Source organism: Periplaneta americana, chromosome 6 (genome assembly GCF_040183065.1).
Source record: "Periplaneta americana isolate PAMFEO1 chromosome 6, P.americana_PAMFEO1_priV1, whole genome shotgun sequence".
Lineage (NCBI taxonomy): Eukaryota > Metazoa > Arthropoda > Insecta > Blattodea > Blattidae > Periplaneta > Periplaneta americana.
The window spans coordinates 90,650,584-90,674,028 of NC_091122.1; the positions used below are offsets into that span (position 1 = coordinate 90,650,584).

Below are 23,445 nucleotides of genomic sequence, written 5' to 3' on the forward strand. Positions count from 1 at the left end.
TATTGCAGACATCGGATTCTAGGGCAAATGCCTATTTTGTTTCTTTAGGAGAAAAGTAAAAATAATTATTAATATTTGTGTTTCATGGAAATTGAAAGGTATTCAAAGAGTTTTATAGTGCCCTAAAATGCCCTAAAACGGTTATTAGAGCCTAATTTGTTAATATTCGCCTAAAAATGCCTAACTCACTGTAAAGTTTCGCATTTTACTCTCACTTTTTATAATTTATACATGCATTCACTGCGAAATTTAAGGCATTTAAAAAGTGGAAAGTTTGCTTCACACCGGCCATGAAACCATTGATAAAGGAAACAAAATGTTTTGAATCTCACGACACTCACAATAGATTTCACCGAATTTAACATGTTTGGAGGCATAAATGCCGACAAAGAACCAACCTTAGTTTTGAAGCAGGCAACAATCACAACATGTGCTGCTACCGATTCAGAGATATACTATACTATAAAAATGACTGTTTTCGGTCAGAAACCGATTAGCTGTACTGCCCTTCAGAGTGTCATAAAATCACAATTTTTGGAGAAAGAGTGTTTTTGAAATATTTATGAAAAGTCGTAAAACTGCGAATTAGTAGGGTAAACCATTACAAAATATTTAAAAGAATGGCCCTCCTAGTGTTAACACTACCAGGAAATGCAACAATAAGTGGAACTTTGTATTTTTGTCCAATTGAATCTCAATAACAACGGTTTATTTGAATGCTCGTTAACAGTTACTCTTTCCCTCACCTTATTTGTGTTGAGAAGTTTTGAGCGGTAGGACGTTTTCCTGTGAAGTTTAACGCGATAATGCCGAAAAATATAAGTGCAAAATCTACATTGATCCGGCAATGGCTAACAGAATATTCAGAATTCACTTATGATGGAAAAATAATATTCTGCAAGATTTGTAGCAAACAGGTATGTAACAATAGTTGAAATATATAAATTCTATTAATTTTAATGGTCTTTTTAAGACCACTACACTTTAACCTTTTAAATTCCGATAGTTAAAGTATTTGCAGGTCATTAAAATTTTGATTGTTCGAACCCACTACTTTGTGATAGAAATACGGCAATACAACAATTAGGATTTTATTTTAATTCAGTTTACTTTACATTTTTAGATTTCGCAAGAAAAGAAGTGCCACCTAAAGCAGCATGTGCAAGGAGCGGCTCATAAGGCTAAAGCTCAGCAGAAAAATCAACTGCAACAAACTTTACTAACACAGCCTACTTCATCCAATCTCAGCAGCAATTTCTATGCTGATTTAACCAGAGTGTTTGTTGCTGCTAACATTCCCTGGAATGCAATTGAAAATCCGGCTTTAAGACAGTTTTTACAAAAATACTGCAAACAAAATATCCCATCTGAGTCGACCCTAAGAAAAAATTACTTAGACAGAATATACAATGAAACTTTAGCTTCCATTCGGGAGGATATAGGTGATTCTTACATATGGGTCTCTGTGGATGAAACCTCAGATCCTATGAATAGGTATATAGCAAATATGGTAGTAGGAAAACTTAGTCCTGATGGACCTTCGATTCCACACCTCGTATGTGTTAAGGAACTTTCGAAAGTGAATAGCCAAGCCATTGCTTATTTTGTAAATAAAGGCCTACAGTCTTTATACTCAGGTAATATAGACGATTCTAAAGTTCTGTTGTTTTGTACTGATGCTGCCTCATACATGGTTGCTGCAGCTCCACTTCTTAAAACATTTTATCCTAACCTCACGCATGTAACCTGTCTAGCACATGGCCTTCACAGGGTTTCTGAAGCAATCCGGAATGAATTTCCTCTTGTCAATTCGTTTATTTCTAACACAAAAAAATGTTTTTGTAAAGCCCCATCCAGGATTTCAATATTCAGAGAGAACTTTCCAGATATCCCACTCCCATCTCAGCCGGTTGTTACACGATGGGGAACCTGGATTCAGTCAGTGGTGTATTATTCTAAGTATTTTAAAGAAGTGGTTACAGTTATTGATAAATTACCTGAAACTGATAGTGCAGCGTGTGTGAAAGCAGTGAAAGATTGTCTGAATGACTCACGAGTGAAAAACGATATTGCCTTCATAACATCAAACTTTTCTTTCATATCTGCAAGCATTGAACAATTAGAACGTGAAAAACAATCTCTTTGTAGCCAAATAGCAATAGTAAAGGAAGTTCAAGTGAACATACATTCTGCTTTGGGCGAAACTGGGAAAAAAGTTAAAAATAAGTGGGACAACGTATTAAATAAGAATGTAGGATTTTCATTGTTGGAAAAAGTATCAAGAGTGATATCGGGGGAAAGTGTAAATGTTCCAGTAAGTATTGATGTTTCTATTGTACCTAATTTAAAATTTGCGCCTCTCACATCAGTTTCGGTTGAAAGAAGTTTTTCTGCTTTCAAAATGATTCTCAGTGACAAAAGGCAAAGGTTAACTGTGGAGAATTTAGAAAAAATTCTGGTGGTGTACTGTGCAGATAATTATAATAAAGTCTGAGCATGGAACTGAATTTCAATAACTTAAAATGAGTAATCTTGATATCAATAATCATTATTTCATTAGTTTCAATATATTAAATTTGTGCAGCTCTGTTTATAAATATAATATAGTATTCTTTTTTAATGTTTAAACATACTTTTTTGTGCGTATTTTAGTGTATAACTAAAAATTTCAGTAAAAGAAATAAGTATGATACCTTGATGTGCCTAAAATGCCTATTTTCATTAAAATAGAGCCTAATTTTACAAATTTTGAGCTTATTTTAGGTGCCTAAAACTGCAATTTTTAGTGCCTAAAAATCCGATGTCTAATTATATGTCTTTATCGTGTTAAATTTTACCGTACCTAATTGACATGTTTCGGCCTGTTATTGGTCTTCTTCAGAACTTCAGAACATATCAGAACAGGCCAAAACATGTAACCAGGTACGGTAAAATTTCACACGAGAAAGATACATAATACATATTCCGAAACATATTTTGTTTAGGTTGCAACTTCGAACAAAATTATGTATTATACACAAGAAATGTCTCTTAATACTATCACATTAATTTAATTTAATATAAAATAATTAAATTCGTTACATTTCATATATAGGACTTCAACAGAAAAGGTTCAGAAATTCTGTAAACTTCAATAAAAACATGTTTTGATGAAATGCCATGTTTGTTGATCGACTTTGACATTCTGACAAGGTCTAATGTGTCTCCATTACAAGGGCAGTCAACTTGCAGATTACAACAAAATGCCATTATCGTGTACAGAAACAAGGAGCACATAACCGAATAAAATATTTACATTATGGTGACTGTAAGTATAATAATTGTTACTTGCGATGAAAGTATTAAAAATGTAATTTTATTTTGAGTAGGGATGTTTGCAAAACTAAGTCTCAGAGCTAGTGATGCAACCCTACGAACAAAATAAAATAATTTTTAACATATGTCCACAATCTTTTCAGACAGCTGTTCATCTATGCTAATGTAGAGACAATTCCCCAAACATCTCCACTGGTGTATTCCCCCTCTTTGTAATATTGAAACTTTATTGCATTAAAAGTAAGCAGTTATATTGCTCAATGGTAGAGCATTCAACCGCAGATCAAGCGGTTTCCAGTTCAAACATGGGTGCTCCCTGATTTTTTATAATTACATTTAATTCTTAATTGTTTCATATAGTTCAATAAAATATTGTTGAAGCAGTTTACTTAAATTGTGTACATTTCTTAACCATAAAATCATTTTTAAAAGTATGTCTGCCATTGTTTGAACCTCTTTATTGATCGATTGTGATTGCTGCCTTGTGATATTTGGTGAAAAACAATTGACAACTAACGCAAACAGTTGAAAGTCAGTGTTAATAATACTATTTGCACTTATGTTAAAAGAACTTTTTGCATGTTACTGCATAATAATCACTTTTTAATATGCTTGCCTAGGAATGACTGTCTAAAAACATAATTAAAAAACTTTTACTTATATCAAAAGATTTACCATTCTGTGTACAATAATAGAAATCTTGTGGCACCCAGCAGAAACAGTGATTAGTAGAATTTTTATTATAATCGAATTGAATGGATTAAATGGCAAATGACTGTTAGTAGAAACAGTGGTAATCAAAGCTCCACTGTATAAGAGAACAAAAAAGCAAAACATTTGGTATATAAGTGCGATTATTTTTATTATTATATTATTTTATTTTTTTGCTTATGGCCAAAAACTCCACTGGCTGAAGGCCGTGGCTGAGCGTGGCAGTTTCTAAAGTGTTAGTCCCTCTTTATATTTTACATATATACATCTTGAATACACAACTTTTAACACTGTATCATTTCGGAATATGTATTATATGACTTTCTTGTGTTAAATTCACACAAGAATTTAACACAAGAAAGTCATATAATATATATTTTACAGTAACATGTAACACCCCATCCTAAGTCTGGGCAACTAGTTTATCCTCAATCTGAAATTCTTTGATTAAATTGAAAACATTGTCAGCCAAGGAAACAACAGTGTGGTCTGAACTTATATCAGTAAACCTTATGAACATTTCTTGCACACCATCAGGTGTGATGTAATGCAAAATGGATGAAAATTTATATTTTTGCGTTATATTTGTAGCCTCGTCTTCGATTATATAGACAGATGGTGCTTCTTTGGCCTTTTATTTAATTTTATTGAATAAAACGATTGTTATAGAATCGATTAAATCATTGTGAATATTATGAGATTTGCCAACAAAAATACAATAGGTGTTTCCAAATAACAGTTTCTTAATTTCTCTCCATAGCTGGCTTTGTGATGAAGTAATTCAATATAATTTCCTTTTTTTCCTTGATGCAGAGTTCTCATCATGGCCCCTAAATTGTAACTCTTGTTCGGCCAAGAAATGCTCTATATCTATTAAGTATATGTGTCTGTTTGATTTAACATTTTCATTATACTTATCGCTACTAATTTTGAAAGCCAACCTAGAGACTCTTCAATTCCAGTGTTTCTGAAATTGTGTAATGCTATTTTGCAGTTAACATGGTCTACAGATAGCTTATGCCTTTTTTTTCAACTCTTGAAAGCTATTTACTTCAACCTCTTTTGTTGTCCAAACATTTTTCCCTTTTGAAAATAGAGGGCAGGGCCAACAGTACATAGATCATAATTTTTACAGTCATATAGCCGCGTATCATTTTCATATCATCCTTTGTTAAAACGTCATACTTTGGGGTTTGACTTATCATGCTATTTAAATTAGGAATTGGTTTACCTCTCTCAGCTATTCCTTTCTTTTCAGTAAAACTTCTGCTGGAAAAGAAATGACTCAGTAAATCTTCTATATAATACAATCAGTCTTTCCCTACAATAAAGTTCTAGCTCGTGTAACATGTAACAGTCACAATAATACATGCAAAACCCTCAAATGCGCTGTTGAGCCAATCCTTAGGGCTTACAAAACCAGCATGCTATGTGGCGTGTAATCCAGCATGTTGTATTACTAATCTACATGAATCAGTGAAGCAACTGACAAGAAGTTTGCAACTTGGGTTTGCAAGAATGAATCACTTGGTGCCAGGGTGCGAATTAACAGGGGGAGGGGAGGATTTCCTCCACTGTTGGAAAGTTATCCCCCTCTCATAAATTCATACTAACATCCCTGTCAGGGATAACTTCTATCCCCCCTTAGAAAATATAATTATTTTAATATGAGTATACTTTATAAAGTATAAAGTAAGCAAAGAAAATAATGTCTTATCATCACTGGCAAGCTGACAACAATCAATAACTTAGGAATTACACATCTTATCTTAAGCTGCTCATGGATATAATTATTATTATGATCAAGATGCAAGACAAGCAAACAGTGTGACTTAGCCATATCGAATAAGGATAATAATAATGTTACATATGATACTCTAACTAGGATTCTATCCCCCCTCATCAGAAATCTTAATTCTCACCATGCTTGGTGCATTATTCACCATATTTATTATATCTCATATGTTAAGATATTCTAGTATTTCGTATTTTAATTTACCATATTAAATTGTTAGCCAGGCTAACAGTGTTAACGTGAAACCTCCTCGACCTGGTGAAGGTCACGTCAGGAACTGGTCTTATCAATTATAACCCCTCCTGTCTCTTGCATTTCTATTTTCTACTCATATAATTTTGATCAGTGATAGTATGGACACAATAATTTTGTTTTTATTTTATGAGTACCGGTACTGACTGTGTTGTAGGAGTTCGAAGTAGTCACACATTCCTGACACCTCTTCATGAAATTTGCATTTACTTGCAGAAATACTACATTCGTAATTATTATTATAATTTCTAGCCTATATTTTCTTTAACTTCCTTTATATTATGTGAGTTATTCTTTTAGACATTATTTTTCAGTGTCTAGTAATTTCATGTCAAAAATGTATTCTGCCGCCTGTACACATTGACTGTGCTTTGTTAAGAGTCCACCCCTCTTATCAATAAATCAAGCTGAATAAAGGTAAAAAAAACAGAACTCGAAACTTCCATCTAGTGGAGAGATTAAGAAATAACGAAAGTGAAGTGAGGTTATGCAATGAAGTGAGGTTATGTAACCCTTGGTGTAGTTTGAGATTCTGTGACTAACTTTCGAAAGATTTGGAATTGGGTGGCTAATGGTGTCATTTGGGGAGACCATATGCTTAGATCCTTTGTATTTTTATGGGTGTGAAAGGGTTCCAGCTGCGTAATGGAGGTACTTTGATGGTTTATTGTAATTGTATTTCTTTTATATTACTATCTAGTATGTACTTCCATCAGTTTCATTAGCTGCATAGTTCCTCATTCAGGTATTTCGGCTTTGGAGATTACAATGATAGTTGCTGTAACTGACAACAATATTTGGGGCTAAGAGGGATGAAGTTACAGGAGAATGGAGAAAGTTGCATAATGCAGAACTACACACATTGTATTCGTCACCTAACATAATTAAGAATATTAAATTCAGGCATTTGAGATGGACAGGGCATGTAGCACATATGAGTGAATCCAGAAATGCATATAGAGTGTAAATTGTGAGACCTGAGGGAAAAAAACCTTTGGGAAGGTCGATACGTAGATGAGAGAATAATATTAAAATGGATTTGAGGAAGATGGGATATGACTCTAGGGACTGGATTAATCTTGGTCAGGATAAAGACCATTGGCGGGATTATGTGACGGCAATGAACCTCCGGGTTCTCTAAAGACCATTTGTGAGTAAGTAAGTAAGTAGATGAGATATGCGATCAGTATTTAGTTTGTCACATCTTATTACAATTTGTGAACTGACTTGTGAGTACAGACCTGGATTGTTAGTAGGCTTATTTCTTCAGTCTCTCTTTGTTTTCTGAGAAATGTCTTGTTCGAAAATTCATGTTTTAGAGAAACAGTTTTTTATATTGGCATGCCGCAGATAAAATATGGTATTTAATAAGATAACCATTTTCGAATATAAATATTTTTATGCACCCGGCTCATTTCATGAAAATGCGACATTTTCACGAAAAAGGAAAATCTCACGAATCTCTGCTTTATATATGTAATTTTTTCATTATGATCTGAATTTTTTGAATCTGACAACACTGATTGTGTAACAACACTTATGTGGGAGGAAAAGCATAAAGAAGTCTGTGGTTTAAGAGTGCGAAATTTTCTATTAGAAATCACATTTAAGGGAAATTAATCATTACTTCTGTATGTTAAATTCAATTAACAATAAAGTGTTGACCTTTGTTAATAATCATAATGCACAGAAACCGTAATACAATGATTATTTCGTGCTTAATTACATTATTACAAAGAAAGGTTGAGAGTTCGTGTGTCACGCTCAAATGGACATTTGTTTATATTTCTTCAAAACCATTTCATTGTTTAATGTTTCATAAATGGAAAAGTGATACATATCACATAACAGTCAACTTCTTATATGGACAACATTTTGTTTTATGTACAAATTCTACAAGAAAAAACGTGACACACGTAACACAGTGACTATATGTCACTAAAGTTTATTCTCAAATCCAGTTGCAATTTTTATTGTTATTGGAAGTCTTTACGCCTAAACATAATTAGCAGTGGGATTTCAAATACTTATTGTTGATTTAGATAATTGTATGGGTGTGTGTGCACACACCTGTGCGTTTTTTTTTTTTCAATGTACATACAATGTTAAACATTCTTCAAAATATGTGTTGCATAATTGTTGTAAGGGGAAAAGGAACTGGCCACCTTGCCCCATTATCTCCTGACCTAGTTGCATCATAGGTGGTGCCTTCTTGGTATCACTTGTGAGATTCAAACCTGTCTTCGGACAGTTGACTAAACAACAATTGTTGTAAAAATATAGTGTGTAGGCCTAAAATTCGTATAAAACATTTAATTTATGCCTAAAGTTCGTATAAAATATTTCATTTTTTAAATTCCTTGAACTAAAAACTTACAAAAATTGGTTATGTTAATTTATTTCATATAAAAAATAAGCTTATACATATTTTTATGTTAAGTAGATAGCTACCATACTAGGCCTATGTATAAATAAACTGATGGTGTATATATTTGCACAACTGATAACTAAATTTCTGATATGAATTTAAAATTGTTTTATTTAATAACATTAATTAATTACCCAAAGTATCATTTAGCAATTCTAAAAGATATATTTTTTAAAATCTATGTTAGTTGTTTCATTAGTATCATAAATATTTTTACATTTTGAACATTTTTGTGATTGTATTTTCAAGAATTTAAGTTAGATAAATTTAGTTGGAGTTAGCACAAAAAAATGAGGTAATATTAGCCCACTGGATCACTGACCCAACTTCTCCAGTTACCGTAAATGTTGTAGTAGGCCTACTCTACTACAAAAACAACGGGCAAAAATTTTGAACAAAGCAACACTTGATGATTTTTGCAGTAATAGAACGATAAAGTAACTGCCTGCAGCCACATATTTTAAGAATAGGTGTATGATGGCAACCATGTCGAACAGTAACTATACTGTTTTCGCTGTAAGAAAAATCCTAATGTAAACACAAGCACGTGGCTGTCTTACCCGTGATTGGCTCACAGTCAAAACACTCACATGACGCAGGAGAATATAGTTCGTATTTGGAAACCATAATCTTGTATTATTTGCAAATAAAAAATTGAATTCTAGTTGTTAAATACGATGAAACATATAATTTCACTCATATTTAAAATGCTATGTAAAAGAAAAGCTACTTTTATATTTTGTTATGTACTATGAACGCGGATGAATACCAACAGTAATAACGAGGTAGTCTGTTCTTGTAACAAGCTGGCGTTACTTGAGCTCGTAGTTGTTCACGTAAGCACGTAGTACTGAAGTATGGCTTCTGTATCCTCGGTGTGTGTGGTTATTAAACATAAGAGTGGAAACCCTCTCAAAATCGGAGAAAAACAAATAGTCTTAAATGTATATGATAAGTTAAGTGAGTTTTAATTACAATAATTATAAAGTAAATGTTTCCTAAGCAAATGAATGCATAGTAGTGAGGTTAGGTCTACTTGATGAGTAACAGGAAATGTTTAACATGAAACAGAATGTACAACAGTAGGCGGGAACACGTACTGAGAATCTATGGCGCCAAACAGCGACCAATGAAGCCTCACTTCAGTCACGTGCTATTGTTTACATTAGGATTTTTCTTACAGTGAAAAGATTATATCCGAATGCCATCCATTATGATTCACGGAACTTATTTCACCAGCATTATCACCTTCATTTCATTCCGACGCTAAATAACCTAGATGTTGATAAAGCGTCGTAAAATAACCCAATAAAATAAAAAAAAAACTAAAAGACACTGCCACAGTTTAAAAGTAAACTAAAAAAGTATGTTTTATCTCACGAAATCCATTTCTGAGAAGTTGTTACTTTATGCCGAACTTTTTATCTTTAGTATTTTGGCAATAATTTCCTTTTGTTAGATTAATCCTTTCTCTTGTCTTTGTGCCAGGATACTAGAACAGCTTATTGTCCCTTGGTTAATAACAATGATGCTCAGTGTCACTGTTATTTTGTGCCTGTATTTGTTGTATATGTTTTTACTTTTAATGTCATAAAAGAATCTAATATCAATGTGAAATATATTTTTGTAGGCAAAAACTACATTAATCTCACTGAAGACAGAAAGTTCTTTCAAAAGATTGTATCAATTATTGGAATACAACATGCTTAATGCATTCTCGAATTGGGGCATCTTGTGGTAGGTGTCTTTAGAAATACTGGAGATCATTCACCACAATATGTTTCATCACTCATTGAAACAAATCAGTCCACAGAAAGGAATGTACACATTGCAGTATTGCGGAAGGTCAATTGAAGGTAGGAGGAGATTGGTGTGTTGTATAACATATGATGACATCAAATATGCTACCGGCATAGCTCATTTGGCTGGGCACTTGTCTGCTGATTCAGAGTTGCACTCGGGCGTGGGTTCGATTCCTGCTTGGGCTGATTACTTGGTTGGGTTTTTTCAGAGGTTATCCCCAACCGTAAGGCGAATGTCTGATAATCTATGGCGAATTCTCGGCTTCATCTCGCCAAATACCATTTCGCTATCACCAATTCCATCAACGCTAAATAACCTAGTAGTTGATACAGCATCGTTAAAAAACCAAGTAAAAAAAAATAAAATAGAAAAAAAAAAGACATCAAATATCCAGGGGTAGTTACAAAAGCTTGTGGTGGCAAAGAATTTAAAGTGCCTGTGATGTTCAAGGAAGGGAAGTACTACAAATGACAGAAATAGTGGACATATTGGTGTATTCATTACGTGACATTACACAGTAGATATCACCACATATGGCTGTAAACAACCTTGAATATTTTAAATCTGAAAATGTATTTTAATGTACTCAAGTGTTGTTTTGTATAAAAACTGTAGGCACAGTGCCTTTCACAAGAAGTGATTATAGTGCATTTAAAACATTTAGTAATCAACTGTTAGAAATAAATGTTCGTGTGTTACAACATATTTGTAATATTTATTTGTTAATGATGCTGTTATTATTATTTTTTTAAGTTTGTGATTTAGCAGTTACATGTACTACACAAGTGTCTTAATAGTTTGGAAAACAACTGAATGCATTTATATCATTTGCCACAATAATATGAACATTTTTCATTTTGGTAATAAATTAAGTGGCAAGAAAATGTTCGTGTGTCACACTATATAATATTTTATATTTTTTACATTATTAATTGTTTCTTTTCATTAAGAATTTGTGTTTATATTTTGGAATGCTTATGTTAAAAGACAGTAATATCTTTATTATGAACTACCAACAAGGGAGGGTTTTCAGTAGGGCATGATGGATTTGGCTGAAGGTGTTAATGTAGACTGATTTAAGGTTCCTGAAAATGATGGTGAAGGTCTCTCGTTTCGGAATTTCGTATTTTTGAAAATACAGCAATTTTAAAAATCTGGATTGCTTGTCATTCTTGCTTGCAGCTTGCTCATAACCTACTTGCAGAGAGCAGTAGAGTCGAGGAAACTACTTTCTTCCATCCCTGTTAGAAATATAGAAGCATCAATATGTTTACATTTGCATTTAAGACGAAATGGATAATATTTAGGGTATACTCACCTGTTACGTTCACACAGCATCTTTTCACAATTCAGGCATCTTATAATGGCTGCTTCTTCACACTCATCAACACAACAAACACTATTTCCCACACGCAACAATGTTTGAAATACATTTTGAAGGGCTTTATTTTCTTCCTGTATTGTATCCACATTTTTTGCCAAGCATACAATTAACTTGTCTTGTAGAAGAGGATGCAGAACTGATAGTAAAGAACTGAATGTAACTTTAATATAAAAACTCTGTTGTGAAGGTTAATATCCGAATGTTCCATAATACATTTATACCTGAAACAGTTCTCCATTTGTTGAACGACTATCTTGTGCTGTCGGAAGAAATAGACATCCAAAGGCTGAACAAATCATGTGGTTTTTGGCGGAATAATTTCAATCTGAAGTGACTTACCATGAAGAACATTTTGGAAACTAAAATAAACTCCTTCAAAAATGTATTTCAAACATTGTTCATGTGGGAAATAGTGTCTGTTGTCTCAATGAGTGTGAAGAAGCAGCCATTATAAGATGCCTGTATTGTGAAAAGATGCTGTCTCCTGACTATCTCTTGGTGAACCCGCATTATCATGTGTGAACATAACAGGTGACTTTACCTTAAATATTATCCACTGCATCTTAAACGCAAATGTGAACATATTCTGCTTCTAGATTTCTAACAGGGATGGAAGAAAGTAGTTTTCTCGTCTCTAGTGCTCTCTGCGTGCAAGAACGACATGCAATCCAAAAATATGCAATTCCGAAATGAGGGACCTTCACCATTTTCAGGAACCTCAAATCAGTCTACATTAATACTTTAAGCCAAATCTGTCATGCCCTATTGAAAATCCTCCCTTGTAATTGTTTAATTAAATATTGTGTGAAGATAATAGTTAGTTACTTCGAAAATGTTACATGTGTCACTATGAAAGGACCCACCCAGTTATCCACAGAAGTAGCACAATATTAAGCCTGTACATGATACAGGATTTATTCGTCTCAAATCTGATTTATAGGCGTAAACAGTTTGTTTGTGTGTGGTTGCAGCTGAGAACGACAACACTGGTGCCAGTGTTGAGCACAATATTCCAGCTGGCGACAACAGTGGTGGTGCCTCTCGCACTGGGGCAGCTGCTGCGCCACTTCACTGACTTCAAGGCATCCAGTTATCCCTTGGGAGTAGTTGGGCAAATGGCACTACTCTTCATCATCTTCACGACTTTTTGTCAGGCCTTTTTGAACCATGACATGCAGATGGATGCCCACGACATCCTGACCACAGTGCTACTAGGTGAAATCATGGCTATAGTTCGTATTTCTAGTTCTTAATAAATATCTGTGATGAAGATATTCGTCCTTGTAATATGATAATCAAGTTTGGTAGCTGCAAAACATTGTCATTTGGAACTACTTCCAGGTTCCACCATTAGGGTAATACAGTACCAGACCTGAAGGAATGCCTATTCTGTTGGGTCCATTAGCCTATGCTTGGCTAATCCAGTCAACTGTTGGTCTTATGCTATACTGCTCTGATGAGATCTGTAAGTTGTTCCAAAACATTGGAGTAATAAGTCCAAATGTAAAGTGTAAAATCTAAGACTTTTCATGTAAACATAATTATTATCATGAAAGCCTAAAATATCATAAAATAGTCATGTTGTTTAATGTACTTTGTGTCTATATACGTATATATAGATTATTACGGAAATACACTTATTAACGTCACTTCTCAAGTACTGTGCTTGACAGGCTGTTGATATTTTGTCAATCTGCTTGTCTCTTTACATGAAGTAGTGTACAAATTTGTGTATACTGCGTTCATTTATCCAGAAATGTGGCATATTGGAGTTTTTACTTATGGTATCATTCAAACCAAGAAATGAATTCGTAACACCTCAAAATCTGTGCTTCAGTGACTGATCATGATAATATCTTTGAAAAATGTTGGAGTGCAGGAGGTCAAATAACCTTATTGTCAGACACCTGCCATTAGAAAACAACAACAACAACAACTTATGGTATCATTTTTAAAGAACAGAATGGCTATCTTGTTGAAGGCAGTTCTAACATTTATTCGATCCCCAGTGTTGGAGCGAATTTTTCTTCATTATTAATAAATAATCCTAATAGAAATTGACTCTACAGTACGTATAATATGCTCCACGTCAGCAACTTCTTTATTGTGTGACTGATTTGTTGAATTGAAAATGAAGTTAATTGCTCTTTTAGGCAGCACTGTGACTATGTGCCTTATGTTGTTGCAGTGGTGCTGATCCTGATTCTGCTTACTTGGCTGGTGTTCTTGGTAGCCTCCAGGATGCCACGTGTGTTCAAGCCAGAAGACGTGGTGGCTATTGTATTTTGCTGTACTCACAAGTCGCTTACTCTTGGTATTCCTATGTTGCGTATATTATATGGAGGTTATGCCCATTTGTCCACCATCTCTCTGCCACTGCTAGTTTACCATCCCACGCAGATCATCCTTGGAGGCCTGCTTGTGTCCCACTTACAGGATTGGATGTTATCGAGGAGAAGGTCCAGGTATTGTTGTTTTATTTCGACTTCTTAGTACCTGTAGTCTTCACTCCCACATTGCTAACTCTTTGGCTCTCTTTGTTGTGCAGGACAAGACTGGAAGCATGAACTGAAAAGTGGAAACAGTTACCAACTGGAAACTGTATTGTACACATTTTGCAGTGCAATGAAGAGGTAGTGACTATTTCCTGAATCTGATGGAATGTTAAGATCAAGGTACTTGAACAGTAATTAATTAAAATTTTTCAAATGCGGTGTCCAAGACTTCTACTTGATTCTCATCTTGATTAGTTTTTGGACTTTGCATGATACTCGATAATTTCATTACTAATGCATTGAAATATTTTAAATTCAGTTTTCGAGATTTAGGTTAAATACAAACTACCATCATTAAAGATGATTGAAGCTATCAATTTACATCCTACGACATCTTTATTCCACATCCTGAGCTACCTTTCTAGTATCACTTTCTTTATTCTTTTACTACATTAAATTTTATATTGATCACTGTATTGTAAAAGTCCTAATTTCCTATTATTTTTTATTCGATTGTAATCTTATTTACATTATTCATTGAGATTATTATATGGATAGTTCTTTATTTAAGTATGTTTGCGAGGGAGAGTCAGCAAGTTACAAATTGAAGTACATTTTTGAATGAGATGTCTGAAGCTATCATCATTAGTTAGCATTATAAATTGAAACAAAGAAGCAGCAATTACAGAATGACAGCACCATTGGCAACTTGATTTGAGCATTCCTGCACTCTTTGTCTGTGACTGGTAATGATGCACCCAAGACTCATCGCATGTGACTATTCGTGGTAACTTATCATCTCCTTCATCCCATCTGCCCGGATCAAGTCACCAACCTGTTGCACATTTGCCTTTGTGACAATCTTCACTGACTCGTCTATGTATTTGTTGGTTAGCTTCAAATATTGAACTCTTTAAAATCATGTCATTTGCTCTTCTTGATTAGTTTTGGCTTAATTATCACCTGTTCTCAATTTTTCCACTACATTCATGTATGCGAAAGGATATTGTTACACAGAAGTCTATAGACTTTTAATCAAGATGTTCCTACACTTTGCTACCAGATACTTCTGCAGTCATTATTGTCATGACATTTGTTACCAGGATTTGAGAATGAAATGATGAGTTGGGTCTTTTTCCACCATGGGCGAACGTATCTTTTTCACGATGTTAATTGTATGAGGTCAACAGTTTTTTTTCATCATCGGATGAAAGCTGCACTTGGGATTCTTTCAACCTAAAATGCTCTCTTTCTCTTGCCTAACCTGGGAATGAACCTGCAGTACTTCAGCCCAGAAGCAAATATGTTAACCAATAGACTATTGAGAACGACTTTTACTTATTTCCTTAGCAACAACACTTTTAGCCACAGAGTGTGGTTTGTGAAGTGACAAAACCATAATGACTAGATGTTTAGAAAAATGTCAATTTTTCATGAATATTAAAGGATAATTCTCTAAACTTTTTCCAGCAGATCATAATTTATATTTCACCCAGGATTTAAAATAATTTGAACTGACAAAGTAATTATGAAAACTTTAACATTAGAAACTGTAGGATTACATTATCCATACAAAGAGTGGTTACAAATATAATTATACGAATGAATCTCTTTATCAAATAATAGAGGAGCAGTGGCTGGAGGAACATGCACTATTTTCTCCTTTCATCACTCAGTGGATCAGAACACAGCACATTTTGATAGTGAAATTGCTGCTGTATTCGTAACCAACAAAATCTATCATACAGGATAAAAGATTTTCAAAATGGTGTAATCTTGTCAGATTCATGTGCAAACATTCAGGCGATAGTTGCACCACAATCCTCATAAAGTGTTAAAATTCTAGACTGCAGAAAAAAAATGTTACACCACTTAAACAGATTGAGTAAAAATATTATTTTACAATGGATATCTTCTCATTGTGGTATAAGGGGTAAGGAAGTGCAGATATCTTGGAAAAAAAGGTACCAAAATTCTACATAATTACAACCAAAGTCTTTTATTGTACTCTGTAAAACAATTAATTAAAAGTAAATTTAAATTCATCTGGAAGCAACATAATGAAAATATCACTAAAGATAAGAATTAGAAGATTATTTATTGTAGCTAATTCTGGAGGAGTACCCTAAGAACCGGGAAAATCTATATTTGCAATGATCAGGCCACTTTCACAGGATAGAAATTTGCAACACACCAAATAGTATTCTGTGTAGTTCAAATGAAGTAATGAACCACCTCACTAGATGCACAGTCCCCCTTTTCATGCATGATACCATCAGTCAAAATTTTGAAGTGCAAGAAAACTATAGGCTTTATTGCCAAATGTGTAGACATTAGAACAAGAACAGCAATATTATTTTGAGAATCTGAGAAACACATGCCGAAGTAGAGGTGGACGACCATCCAACCAGAATGGAGGTATCGTGTGGTCAGCATGATGATCCCCCCAGCCGTTATAGCTGTCTTTGAATTTAGCAATAGTCTTGAAAAAGATGTTACCGGTATTTATATGTTGAAATTCAAACAATGAAAATGAGGATGAAAGCATTACTGCCTTTAAACAAGAAGGGCTTCAGATCCTTGAAAAACTAACGTGTCCATTATATAATCTGTAAAATTTTAGTTGCTTTTTTCTTGTCTATTTTGATATTTTTAAGTGTATTTTCAGGTCCTAAACCTGATGTTTTAGTGATAATAATTATAATCAAGCATTACAAGATTTTTTACAGTAATTCTAGGAATTTACTTCACTGTATTACAAGCCCACGAATATATTGAAGTACCTTTTACTGTTGCAGATTCAGTACTATATGGATCAGCATTTTTTATTGCAACAGACTTCTATGGATTACATGTAATTATTGGAACAACATTTTTATTAACATATACGACACTTAATGTTCCTGATATTTGTATGTTCAGTATATATTGTTTTTAGTTTAGTGGCTTTTTCATTTCTGTTTTCATGTTATAGAAGCATTTTTGGATGCCTAAGCCTGATTTTTTAGTGCCTAAACTTCCGATCTCCAAAATAAATACTTAATGAACAGAACATATACACTGGGGAGGTTTTACGCATAGTTGTGGTCTATTGTAAGGTACTGTTTACTGGATTTGCCTGGGGTGGAAGAGGGGAGGAGAAGAAACATGTCTTGGTGATCAAAACCAGAGCTGGAGTTTATTTCAAATTATTTAGACCCAATAATGTATTATATTTAGGCCCAATAATATATTATTATTGTTATATGGATGTGAAAATGAGGCTTTCTATATAATATTAAATTGATTACTTACTAAGTATTTTATAAGTGGGCATTAAGTGCTCAATTGGATAATTTTTTTCAGATTTAATGTGATATTATTTTCAGGATGTGTGCTCTGTCATAGTGTGTTATGGATCTCGGAAAGTACAGTAGGCAGACAGCATGTATTGGTTGGAACTGTGAAAAACTTTGCTTCAAAACACTCAGATGTCTGTGTCTGTGTCACTGATCTCGTGTTGAAGATACATGGGAACATTTTTTATTTGCCAGAAATCTTGAATTTCAATTATTAAATTCAGTGACACATTACATACTTACCTTTTTTTTTTAGTTGAGTTGACGATTGCTTCTATCTGTGGTGACTGAGATTATATTGTATAACTGGCCTGTTAATTTTGGTTGCTGGAAAATTGATTTTAAATAAAAATTTTCAGTAATTTTATGTGATAAATTGAAAGTATAAAGTTTAATTCTCTTAGTATTTATAACTATCTTACATTGAATTTCATAATTGCTTTTCATTGTTCAATTGTCTTATTGGTTTGCAGTACCGTTGCTCTTAAGAATTTTCTGCACTTTTGTAGAAGAAATCCGGAGGTTCATTGCTGCCCTCACGTAAGCTGCCATCGGTCTCTATCCTGTGCAAGATCAACCCAATCTCTATCATCATATCCCACCTCCCTCAAATCCATTTTAATATTATCCTTCTAACTACGTCTCGGCCTCCCCAAAGGTCCCTCCAGCCTCCCAACTAACACACTATATTTATTTATTTATTTCATCAACCAGTATGATACAAAATTACTACATTGCTATAAACAAGACATAATTAATACCGTATAATACAATACAATACATAATTAATATAATACAGCAACAATCCTTTTTATAATTTCGAGGGAAAAATTGTTCCAGGGCCGGGCATCGAACCCGGGACCTTTGGTTAAACGTACCAACGCTCTACCAACTGAGCTACTGTCGGGTAGCTCAGTTGGTAGAGCGTTGGTACGTTTAACCAAAGGTCCCGGGTTCGATGCCCGGCCCCGGAACAATTTTTCCCTCGAAATTATTCAAATCAACTTTACAGGGAGTTGTACCTGAAAGCTTGATTTGCAATCCTTTTTATCTTCCCAACACACCAATAAAATAATTATGTAATAATAATAATAATAATAATAATAATAATAATAACTCATATCATAATACAGTATAATTAAATTATTAAACTTGATCATGATTTTAATTGTTACTTCAATTTTACTGTGTTTGTAAGAAATCATTTAGCTTTTTCTTGAAAGTAGTTATTGTCTGGCAGCCCCTAATCTTCTGAGGTAGAGAATTCCATTCACGAGGGACTGAGACAGTAAAAGAGGATGAATAGTGGGATGTCCTATGGGGAAGAATTGCTAGGATTTAGTTCTCCTGTGACCTGGTGTTTAGATTGTGATTGGAAGATAAGTAGTTAAACCGAGAACGCAGAGAATTTGGAGTAGAAGTGTGGAGAATTCGAAACAGAAGAGATAGCGATATATATATATATATATATATATATATATATATATATATATATATATATATATATATATATATATATATATATATTGTCTACATGTGGCAAATACATACCTGAAATTATGCCCCGTATTTTTTAAACATCCTGTATATCTAACTTAATCAATTTATCAATTTAATTTAGGTACGACTGTCATTATTATTATTATTATTATTATTATTATTATTATTATTATTATTATTATTATTATTACATTATTTTATTGGTGATGTGAAGATGAAAAGAATTGTCATTGTATTATATTAATTATGTATTATATTGTCTTGTATTGCTTTGAATTGTATTGTATTAATTATGTTATGTTCATAGCATTGTAGTAATTTTCTGTCATACTGGTTGAGTGGAAGAGAAGGCCGAATGACCTTAACTCTGCCAGTTAAAATAAACCATTATTATTATTATTATTATTATTATTATTATTATTATTATTATTATTATTATTATTATTGTTATTATTATTATCTATACAGTTCCAGAACCAAATGGTGTTACCTGGCAGAAAGACTTGATGAAGGATATTCTAATTTTGTTTGTGAGCCAACATCATGCCATCTTCTGGGCTTTTCATCTCCATGTCTGGTTAGCTGTATTAGGACAGTTTTTTTCCCTGTAATATATATATATATATATATATATATATATATATATATATATATATATATGTATGTAGATTCCATTGCATTGAAAATAAAAACTAGACTTCATATTCGCACATGGAAAATAAATTTCTAAAATTCAATATTTTCACAAAATTTTGGAAAAGTTTCTTGCCTATTATATTATGTCTTGCCTATTAAGAATATTTTTTTAGTAATGAACTACAACATTCAGTGATAAAATGTATAAAAATAATTGCAATGATTGATGATTCAGTTGTCGTTTAAAAAATATATTATATATTAGTCGAAAAATATGGGTTTTAAAAGTTTGGATAGCCCTGGTTCCTAAACTAATTGCAGTGAATGCTTTTCCTGTTGGGTTTACAAGTTCTTTAGTGTGCACAAACTTTCTGAAAAAAAAAAAAAAAATGGGCCAAATTGGTGATGTGATGCAACATATACGGAAATTTCCTACCAAACACATTCATGTTCCAATAATCATAATATACTCTTATAATAGAAAGGGCATTTTCCTTTCGTTCATCATGAATCATGGGATTTCAGAACTTTTTTCTCTACCTTTATTCTGTCTTTTATTGTATAATGTTTTTCTGTGTTTCGTGCCTGTTTTTTCTTTTCTTTTGCTCTATTCATATTCCTTTACTTCATTGTTTCTTCATTGGATCTAATTTGTCTTGAACACACTTGAACATTCAATACACTCAGTTCATCTCCTTTTCTACTTCGCTTCTTCTTCTTCTTCTTCTTCTACTCTTCTGGTAACATCACCCATGATAGTAATATTATTGCGTTACTTTGTGTTCTCCTTAGTCACTGGCATAGCTCAGATAGTAGAATATTTGCTTGCCTGCTGATTCGGAGCTGCACTCAGGCGTGAGTTCGATTCCCGCTTGGGCTGTTTACCTGATTGGATTTTTTCTGAGGTTTTTTCCAACTGTAAGGCGAAAGTCAAGTAATTCATGGCAAATTTATATAAAATATATAGTAGTGTAATTGGCAGCTTGTACATATTACATAGACGCCTGTATCTCGTCTGACAGAATAGAAACTCCACTGCTCTAAACCAGACTAACTTATTTACAAACTCAAACCTATATTTAAATAATGAAAGTGATTAAAAATTATAAGTTATGTCGATTTGGTCAGTAATTTTCTTCTACTAGTCCCCTACTTCTTGAAAACTTTTTACTTTACAAAACATGCAATGACAATAATACGAAAGACACAAATAACTCGAAATAGCTGAAATTATTGCAGGCATCATTATTATTGTTGGTGTAAAGTTATACAAGTCATATCACAGAGGTATGCATAATGCCATAAGTCATATTGAGAAAGGGTTAAATGAGTGCTGAGGTAGTTCCCTTCTTTCTTCACTTCCACATCTTCAGCCGACCTCTCTGTAATATAAACATAACTTTGGTGACAATACGAAAGTTTCACGCTAGTGTACACTCAGGCTATCCCTTGCATATACGAATCTTGACGTGAGATTAGGTTAGTCCAGGCTTTTGTTATGGCTTGTATAATAATATACTAATCTGTGGCAGGTTAGGTTAGTTTAGGCTTTTGTTATGCCTTGCATATACTAATCTCTCTAGGATTTTCAAAACCTACTGATTTTTGTGCTGACTGATGTCAGTGCTGGGTACTGTAATGGCCAACGTGGAAACGAAGTTACAATATAGAAATTTTGCGTCTGTTTCATTATCAGAGCTGTGATTCCCTTAACCAAAACATTGAAAATTGATTAGTTGTGTATAGACTATAGCTGCAGTCTGACGTACATGAGCGTACACTCGTAACGGGAATACGATATCCCGTGAAGGTTGTTTTCCTTACTCAGGTACATGAACATTTACTTTGTTACGAGCACAAGCATTAGTCAGAACGTAGTCTTATGTTGTTCAGAAATACGCCAAAAATAATAAAACAGAACATGCAACAAATATTGGTAAATGAACTTGGCTGTGAACAGACCTACTTTTGTCTGATAGGATGTAATATATTTTATAAAGTATGAAATGTGAACGTAAGAGTGGAAAAAAGACATTTCGTTCAATCACATTGTAATTCAAGAAGACACAGTGAGCATATGAAAATTCATGTTAAAACACAACAGGAAGAATTCCCGTTCATCTCAACGGAGTACAAGTACCCAAAAAGAGTTTTTATGGATCTGTCTAAAATGTTGGTAAGTGCCAATATTCCCATTTTCAAAGTTGAAAATTTGGCTTTTAAAGATTTCATGGAGAAATACATAGGTAGGAAACTCCCATGTCAATCAACCCTTCGCAAAAATTATGTGCAATCATGTTATGAAACAGTTCTCGATAACTTTAGGAGCGTGTACTAGTAATTTTTATGCATAGAAGTATATTTTATTTATGTATGCCAAATTGTAATGACTAATTTTTGTTATTCGAAGCGTATTATATTTATGTATTTTATTTAATTACTTTTGAAAGTGATATGAAGTTTACTGCGTTAAATTCCAGTGCAAATGTTGCTAAATAATGAAAAAGTTAGTACACATGGAAACTGTTTCATTGACCTGCTAGAAGATTTTTCATCCGACTGTACCTGTAAACACGCGAGCACTGCTTCCGAATGGGATCCTAAAGGTATTCTCTGTCTCTTTCTTTCCTCTACGAACATAGTCGCTGCGTCGTTTACAGCATCGCGCAGGTTAAAGGAATCTCAGCACTGTTCATTATTATTTGTTGTGCTTCACTGTATTACAGTGATTATTGAATAAATACAAGTTTTGCTATCTTCACATTACATCGTATCGTTTGTTTTATGTCCTTATGTTCCTTTCGTTCACTAGAAACCACAACATTTGCACTTCCATTACCACGCACCTATCATTTCACATGTAATTTAATATATTTATGAACAATAAAATGTCCTTTCCTTAAAATATTTCCCTATAAAATCCTTAACTTTTGAAATCCATCTCCGCAAGAAATCCCCTACAAATTCGACCATTTTTACTTCCAAAATCATCGGAACTATCTCAATGGTCGGTTTTTCTAAGAAAGACTCATTTGGCTATGCTCTAAAACATATTATTTTATATTCAATCTATGGTACCTATACCCTCACGGGTGCATGGGGTTGTCTTAAGGTGTATGCATCCCACTGACTATGTATGTAAAAATGCTGATATTTATTTTAGTATACTTGTTTATAATTGTTGCAGTTTACATATTTTCTTTTACAGTATCAACTCGTGTTCTTCCTTGCTTCAGTAACATTTACACAGTTCATTACTATTATTATCGTATCAATAACCACTGTATATGTAATAATAATAATAATAATAATAATAATAATAATAATAATAATAATTTATTTTGCATACATCATAGTCTTTCGTTATTTCTTACATAATACAGTAATGCAATGCAGTTTGGGAGTACAATGGTAAAAAGAATGTTTTCGAGGTATACTAGCAAAAAAAAAAAAAAAAAAATTGAATACCACTGCCCTAAAATATTCGGAGTGCACCATGTCAAATTACAGTGTTGACTTACCTGTCTTTTCTCATGCACAATTTATACTACAGCTTTAGAAATTGTCCTAGCATGTACGGATATTTATCTCTGTTATTAAAAAAAATACCACTTAACACATTGGACTTATGTCTAGAAAAGTTATTTCTACCGTACCAGTAACTCAATTTCGAATGTTTTTACTTGGCCATCATTGTATACACAATCGGGAATTACTATCTTGTTCTAGTGATAAAAAATATTTCATTAATGTAGCAAGCTATAAGTCGTCACACAGATTCTCTACAC

General features: G+C 33.3%; 1 protein-coding gene across 3 annotated transcripts in view; it reads left to right on the forward strand.

Moving 5' to 3' along the window:
- LOC138701487 (sodium/bile acid cotransporter 7-B-like) overlaps window positions 1-18,348 on the forward strand; it is a 29,084-nt gene extending 10,736 nt beyond the window's left edge. The window contains exons 4-8 of one of the 3 annotated variants that reach the window (XR_011332605.1): window positions 12,660-12,903; window positions 13,877-14,153; window positions 14,237-14,363; window positions 16,982-17,037; window positions 17,552-18,348. Coding sequence is in view for 1 of the 3 variants with exons in the window: in XM_069828403.1 (XP_069684504.1) it covers window positions 12,660-12,903; window positions 13,877-14,153; window positions 14,237-14,255 (540 nt within the window). In the remaining 2 variants the exon portion in view is untranslated. Of the gene's footprint in view, window positions 1-12,659; window positions 12,904-13,876; window positions 14,154-14,236; window positions 15,428-16,981; window positions 17,038-17,551 lie in introns of those variants that run through there. The other 2 variants (XR_011332604.1, XM_069828403.1) reach the window with 2 other exon arrangements.
- The last annotated feature ends 5,097 nt before the right edge of the window (window positions 18,349-23,445 follow it).